We start from the raw sequence: 8,066 nt of genomic DNA, 5'->3' as shown, positions 1-8,066 counted from the left end.
ATTGGAACTGTTTCAACATCTCATCATAATTGTCTGATTAAACATATTCCATCATCGCATTCATTAAATGTTGAAATGCTCTCTCATCTCATCTTCCTAACTCAAATGCAACAAAATGATCTTTTCAGGGGAAGAAAAGACTGTGGAAACCACAAGAGTCCATTTCATATAAATTAATTGGAAAACAATTGGTGAACACCTAACATATAAATCACATATATAGACAAACAATATAGGTTTGATGAGTAATATGATATGATAGAAACACATAAACCGAAATAATAAGTATTGATGTTGTGTTTCATACATATTATGCCTATGTGTATATAACCACTTACGAGACAAAAGGATAAAACGGATATAGCCCAAGGACTTAATGCTACTTCGCTTTATTAAGTTCACCTAATGTTTGTAAATGAATATTTTCCAAAAATGTATGAAAATGTGTTCTCTTTCTTCACACCAGGCAAAAACATATATTGTTTTTATTTCTGTACAAGAGTAAGTTGGAACAAAACAAAAACGTGTTTATAATTTATATTAATTGACAACAAAAATACGTTTCTTTTTCTAATATTTTCCTAAAAAATAATAAAACACCAGAATTAGCACCACAAAATGTGTTTCATTGTATTCAAATTAGCTCAATTAACACAATCTCTAAATTGAATAATAATTTTTTTTTAAAAATCGTAATTATAAATAATATTATATTATGATTTAAATTATTAATTATAAATCCAAAATGTAATTAACACACTAAAGTGATTTAATAGTAATAAAATAAGTATTTTTTAATTATAAAAAAATAATACTTATTGTGTAATATACAGCAATGCTTGCATTATTCTTGAACGGAAGTTTGTTCAAGGTCCACTAAAAGGACAAGCAGCCCAATCCACACCACTTTTAAGTTTTGCTCCTTACAACCACGCTCCATTTCCAACTTTTTCCTGCACTCCCATAAATTTCAATATCCTTATTTTACCCTTATACATTTATAATAAAATATTAAAGTTTTAACCTTCACCTCTCTTCTTCGTTCAACCTACGCCAAACTTTTCCTTCGTTTTTCACACGGTGCCTTCTTCGTTAGTGGGCTTCCTCCATTGAAGCTATTTAAGGGTTGCTTCACTTTTTCATACAGTGTCTTCCACCAAGCAGCACTTTGTATATATCACTCTATTTTCTATTATCGTTCTTATGGTGTTTTTTCCGGAGGGATTTCCTATGAGGATGGATGGTAGCCTACAGGAAGAAGAAGAACCTGAGTAACGTGGAGCACACCCCACAGGTTCATTACATCTTAGGTTCTAATATATGTATTAGAAGAAGGAGAAGATAGAGGTTTTGGTTGGAGGGATGTTTTTGTAGCTTTTTCTATGGTTTAAATATGTCCCATGTCACTAATCTTCTAACGAGATTGAGCTGTAACCTTATTCCAAAATATTACATTTAATCCCAAAACTGCCCTCCTTGCTAAGATGATAGCATTGCTGATATGCTTGGTTGTTGACAGTAGGAATATTCAAACATTCTATTTAGGCCATATTTAAGATTCTCACTAATATAAGCCACACTAAGACAATAATAGCCCTTTCTTCATTAAGCTAAATACGAAGGTTGGGAAGAGAAGGTTCCTTTCATGCATGGACACAAATATCACATTGCATACTGGACTATATGTTCCAGAACATAACAATGTTTCGGATTGACGAATCCGTAACTTATTTAAAAACCCCAAACGTTACACACCCCACGAAGGAAGGTGCTGGAGAATAAGGAGATGTGAAATTATGATTTTAGGATTTATAATAAATTTTAAAAAAGGATAAAATAGGAATATGATTATCTATGGGGGTGCGGGAAGAAATGTCCTCCATTTCCTGCTATACAACCCCAGTTGGTTATTACTTTCTGCACCCTTCAAATTCCAAAACACAATTCACCGTTACTGTTACGGGATTAGATCCGGAAGTCGTGTGATTTTCCAATCTGGAACTCTACGCTGCTCAACTACTTCTGGAATGATCTTTCCGAAACGCTGCATTACTATTTCGGAAACAGAAAACACATTCTCACCCCCAACATGACGGATAACATTTTCCAGAAGTCTATGTCCGGATTCTGGTTTCCGATAACCTCCACTCCACCAATTTACCCAGCTATGCACCATGAAAAACACATTCCATACTTTAATATACCTACCCTGAGCTGTATGAGTTCCACAAATCACCAACTCCTCCACAATTGATTGCCGGAGTAACCACGAAGGAGACCAGTATCAAACAAAACAATCAAGGGCAAAACAGGAATTCCAGTAAATGATGAGGTGCAGGAAGCAATTGCCACCCCAGTTACACTCTCCACTCCTAAGTTTGTACAGACTCCATAGTCTGGAGATGTGGACGGTTGGAGCAGTATTTCCGTTATCGTTACTCTTGTTAACATATTTTTTTCTCTCCCTCAGCACATGTTTTCTACTTTTTGATTGGCAGCTTGTGAAAGTATTTCTTCGATTCATCATTAAGGTGGCTGAAGCATTAAGCATTTTATACTTAATTTCGTAAATTTATACGCCTTGTAACATCCAATGAACATACAGGAATTGGTAATGTGGTTATATACTGCTACTGCTAATCTACGCTAATCCTTGTACGACTAGACAACACCAGGGCTATTGCTGAGCTACAGAATAACTCTATTTTTTTGAGAATCTAAATGATTCTTCGCATGAATATCTCACTGAGGACTACCAAACAAGGAATTGTAACGCTTACATGTGGCTTTCAATCGAAAAAGAATTTAGACTGTTACTATGGAAATTTTAGGAGTCAACTATGCACTAGATTGTTTCCTTCTTTTGAAGCAGACGAAAGACAACACATACACTACAATACAATATAGGTCTGTTCAGACAAATGATTAAGTCAGAGACGTGCCTAATGACAGAAAAGACACTTGAGTTACATACTGTTTTTTGCTGTGTGTGATCCTCCATGTGTCCAATAGGCATATCAAAGAGATTACACACCAAGCCTGGACACAACATCAGCAACACCAGATAAAATAAGATCTTGATTTAACAAGTCCGATAGTGAAGAGTGTTCAAAGTGTGACCCAATAAGCATATCATAATGAAACCATGCACCAGAACAAAAAGACAGCACCCCTGCGAGCAAAACTCGAAATTATATAATCCCATCAAATTGGTCCCCTTTACCTACCAATAACCAACGAAAACAACCAGGCAGATATTAAACTAACAAATTGAAGTAGTTTCAGAGAAGCAATGTAGGTCCCTGAACTACGGATAGGTATGGATTGGAATTTTAAAAACCAACTCACATCCATATTTTTTCCACAGAAACAGTTTTGATATTTTGAAACCAAAGCTAGTTTAAGTTCAAAACCCATTAAAACCAGTTGAAAAAAACATTGTAGACAAGTGTAAACCAAAAAAACAGAAGTGACGGTCATGTTATCACATTGAAGACAAAAATAAAATGGTAAGATACTTAAACGGATGTATATATACATATATATATATATATATATATATATATATATACATATATATATATATACATATATATATATATATATATACATATATATATATATACATATATATATATATATATATATACATACATATATTATGAACACTCAATAAAATGAAAATTATTAATCAAGACTCAATCGAATGAGATGGTTAAAATTTAATTTAGAACTAAATTTATTGGCTTTGAAGCTGCAGGAAATTATTAAAATATTAGACCCAGAAAATTAATTCTTCCACTTCAAGAGAGCATTCCATCCACTACATGCAGCAGCTAGCAAGCTATTTCAAGTACAATATCATAGGATTCAAATAAACCTTCACAGCATCAGCATGATAGCCCCAACAGTCAAAACAACAAGAGAAACAGAAGCTACAGCCTTAAGTGCTTAAAACAATGATTTCATATGAGGCAAGTACAGCTGATGCGGCACGGATTTTACTACTTTCGAAACAAGACACTATTTTCTTTCTATCAAATTAGACCATTTGAACTTACTTAAAAAATGCGTGCTTGTTTCTCTGCAATACTTTTATAAGTAAAATAGAATGTGCATTTTGACAGTGTGCCATCATACAGCTCTGGCAGCATCATATAAACATAATTAATAATTTAATATGATGGGCCAAAAAGTATAATATTCTACAGGGTGAGGCTGTGGCTTTGGAGAATATAAAAGTGTACCTAAATCGTTGTCCTTGCTCCAACACCTCATTAGCCCTCATAAGATTCCTCTGCTCATCTTACTGTTTGCTTCCTCCACACAAATTGCGCCCAAAAAAAAATTAACTTGTACCATATATTTAACAATCAAGATCTTGCGCAAAATCCAAAAAACATGTGAATGAGCGAGCTATAAGGTGTGTCAATGGCACACTAATGGTCACAGCTCTTTTATGATCACGTGCAATCCTAACTGCCCAAGGCTTCTGCCAGTTAGTCTCCTTAAGCCATTAGCCAGACCTATATGGTCAGAATGACCCTCCAATTCAATTAAGCTTCTCTGGCTCCTCTTTTCCTTATTAAACCAAAAGTGAAAATTTGCTATTGAACCACGTGATTTGAAGTCAAGTGAATAACAGAAAATAATGTACTTTATTGTACTGGCAAGGATGAATTTGAGAGAAACCATCCTTCACGCCCATTGATTTTGCAGCATTTTTCATATTTATGCTAGACAACATTTTCTTCACACGCACAAATAAAAACCAAAGAAAAGGTACAATATCATGCTTTTACTGCACAAATTTCTTTTCGTAAGGTTCTCAAATCTAATGATATCGAGGCCCCCAAAGAAAAAAAAACACTATATTACATAAGAAAAAAATTCCTAAAGTCAAAAAAGTGGACAACAAAATTCACTTTCATTAGATCATATGCAAAAATCCCAATGATTTAGGGATCACAATATAGTAAAGTGAATCATATTGAGGGTTGGACCAGGTAATGAATTTGATAAGAACATTGTTCTGCCTAATCCAAGGCCAGTCACTATCTAATCTAAGTGAAAACATTCTTATAACAATGGTTCATCAAGTCATACAGAAAAAAGGGACATCATGAAAATTCTTTCTGTATATAATGTACTTTCTACCTAAGCTACAAGAACAAAACAAAACATAACAAAGAAAGAAGACGGTTCATCTTCCTCTACTATCTCAGTCTTAATAAGCCATCTATATCTATTCTCCAAGTCTACAAGTCCCATAGAAATGTAAAATCGTAGCCAGCAGAATAATAAGAAGAAAAAAGTAAAGAACAGAATTTAAACATACATCAATACTAGTGATTATGCATCAGCACCATCGGAGGCTTTTGGAGCAAAAGGATCATGAGTTGGACCAACATCCTGGCCAATATGGCGTTGCACAAGGCGCTGCAGATCAGCCATAACCTTATGCTCCCTCTTGGCCTTCTCTTCATAGTTAAACATAGCCAAAGCACGTTTATCCTCAGCACTATAAACCTGGTTTTCTTTCCTGATACGAATGGCATTCATCCTCTGATGCCTACTACCGCTCATCACATAACCAAGACTCTCAAACTTCTGAATCTCCTCCGCAGAAAGACCCACTTCTCCTCTTCGCGGAATACGCTTACCTTGTTGAACATACTGCGCAATGGCATCACCTTCACCAGGCCTAAGCGCTCCACCATAGCTTATATGCCCCTCAGCTCTCGGCAAGGGCATTGGCCCAACAGCGGGTTCGTTGTCCAAAGCAGGTTTCTTCTGAGACTCGAACAATTCCTTTAACTTCATAGCCTCCGCATTAATCTCCGTGTTCAACACCTCATCTATCGTAGCTTTACCAGCATCACCGGAACCAGAACCATTCTCCTCCTCCGAATAAGCCCGCTCGCTTTCCGTCTCAGAAGTTTTCTTTTTTCCTTTTCTGCTCCTTCTGCTACGCTTCGAACTAGACCTTGAAGAAGAAGAACGTTTCATCCTCTTTCTCCCACTGCTTTCAGAATCACCACTCTCGCTCTCGTCACTCTCATCTGAATCGCTATATCTTCTCTTCCTGCTGCTCCTGTTACTTCTTTTTCTTCTATTTCTCCTACTCTTCCTTCGTCTACGATACTCTTCTTCTGATTCTGACACTGATTCTGATTCAGATTCTGACCCACTCTCGCTATACGATCTCCTCCTCGACGAACCAGCAGAACTCTTCCTGCTCTTCTTCCTAGAACGCGAATCGTCTGATTCACTGCTGATAGACTTTTCAGATTCAGAATCAGATTCTGATTTCGACTTTCCTCTTGGCTTAACCTCCTTGTCGATCTTCCCATCGACGTCGTCTCGGTCAGAGAGTTCACCAGGTTTGCTATAATCCTCCAGATCGTCACCGTCGCGACGCGGAGGACTGGGCGTGACGTTCCAGATGCAGTATTTCAGCGACTTCCTCATCTTCTGACGCTTGAGCCTTCGGTATTCCTCGTAGTTCAAACCCTTCAACTCTTCGTCGGACTCGGAATTGGAACGCTGCCAGTCCCCGCGGTCGCGGTCCAGATACGCCCCGTTTCGGCGACCGAATTTCTTCGGCAGAGCGTCGTCATTGGGAGCTCCATTGGCGTGTCTAGGGTTTCTCAAGGGGGGTGATTCCGAACGGCGGCGGCGGCGGTCCGCGGGGCGGTCGTAAGAGTCATAGCTGGGGCTGCGACGGCGACGATAATCGTCAGAGATATCGGAGTCCGGTGTGCGGCGAGTGTTAGGTCGGTGGCGTTCGTGAGGGATTTCGATGGTGGAGGATGGCCTACCCATCGCAGAAAGAGTGAATGGAACAATTGTAAACCGGGTTGAGAACCCAATCCAATTTTTGTCACAGCAGGTATTGTATAAATAAATGTTTTATACCGTTTTTACAATTCTTAACTTTAAATGTTAGTATTATATTTAATTTTAAAGAGCATATAAAAATTATAAATAACAAAAGTTTAAAAGTTAAAATTTAAAAATAAATTATATTTTTACTGAATAAATATTTCTAAATTTTTTATTCAAATTATTATCATAGTTTAAATTTTTATTATTATTTAAATTATTTAATTACTAAAATATTACATTCATATTTTAATATTTATAAATGAACTCGTACTTGTATTAAAAAAATTCATAGTACTTGACAAAAAATTTTAAGGGAATAAATTATATTTATTATAAATAATTTTTTTTTAATTAAAAAAATTAATATTTTACATTATTTTTTATTCAAAATAAACACTCATGACAATATAATCCAAACAATATAACAATAATATATATAAAAGAGTAACATAAAGTTTATCATCAATAATAATAAATAAATAAAAGTTACATTTAGACAAATTGCTCCTCCAACTTTTAAAACCTATGAAAAAACATTCGAAAATGACAATCAACTTATTGCCAATTAGAATTCAATGAAAATAAATTCAATTACCTGTAATAATGAAAACATCTGAGTCAAGTCGTTCGCTTGGTTTTTACTAAAAAGATAGCACATTAAGCAATATGTAGCATCTTTTAATGGCGAATACTCTAACCATGAAGGAAATAAGTTAAACCATGTGTACTGAAATCTTGTTGGATGATCATTTTTACCAGACAAAGAATAATTTTCTGGATGCATTTGATATGAACCCCATTTTAGATAAGTCATTTGTACTTCATCAATTTGATTTGGTGGGTATTGACAGATTTGAAGACGCTTCCTTGGATCACGTTCTAAAGTATGTTCAAATTCATTACATGTAACTTTAGGAACCTTAGAGAGTTGTTTTTCGTTTTCTTCAATATTTGGATTATCATGAAGTTTCTCAATTTTAGACGACGTAGATGCCTTTTTTTCATCTTCATCACAAACCTTCCTCTTGAAAAAAGAATCAATTCGTTTACTCTTTATCATAATTTTTCTAATATAAATTTGTCAATTCTTTTACAAAAAAAAATTAAATTATGAATACCTCAAATTAAATCTTAAAAGCAAGACTCAATATTTTAAGAAAACTAATAACTTCTAGGTT

General features: G+C 35.3%; 1 protein-coding gene across 4 annotated transcripts; it reads right to left on the bottom strand.

The window, feature by feature from the left end:
* Positions 1–2,774: 2,774 nt before the first annotated feature.
* LOC114191849 (NF-kappa-B-activating protein) lies at positions 2,775–6,886 on the bottom strand. Of its 4 annotated transcripts, none has more exons than XM_028081272.1 (2): positions 5,339–6,886; positions 2,775–3,039 (listed from the first exon to the last, which is right to left on the bottom strand). In XM_028081272.1, the coding sequence occupies exon 1, from the start codon at positions 6,823–6,825 to the stop codon at positions 5,353–5,355; it is 1,473 nt and encodes a 490-aa protein (XP_027937073.1). In that variant the 5' UTR covers positions 6,826–6,886; the 3' UTR covers positions 2,775–3,039; positions 5,339–5,352. The 4 variants fall into 4 exon arrangements, with proteins under 4 accessions (XP_027937073.1, XP_027937072.1, XP_027937074.1 ...); XM_028081271.1 differs by lacking the exon at positions 2,775–3,039 and adding an exon at positions 3,069–3,172; XM_028081273.1 differs by lacking the exon at positions 2,775–3,039 and adding an exon at positions 4,300–4,316.
* Positions 6,887–8,066: the final 1,180 nt, after the last annotated feature.

This window comes from Vigna unguiculata, chromosome 7, assembly GCF_004118075.2.
Source record: "Vigna unguiculata cultivar IT97K-499-35 chromosome 7, ASM411807v1, whole genome shotgun sequence".
Classification (NCBI taxonomy): domain Eukaryota; kingdom Viridiplantae; phylum Streptophyta; class Magnoliopsida; order Fabales; family Fabaceae; genus Vigna; species Vigna unguiculata.
The sequence above is the reverse complement of the archived record's forward strand: the minus strand, read 5'-3'. Positions and strand labels throughout refer to the sequence as shown.

Excerpts from the sequence above, each read along its gene's own strand:
- LOC114191849 (XM_028081272.1), bottom strand. The coding sequence starts at position 6,825 with ATGGGTAGGCCATCCTCCACCATCGAAATCCCTCACGAACGCCACCGA.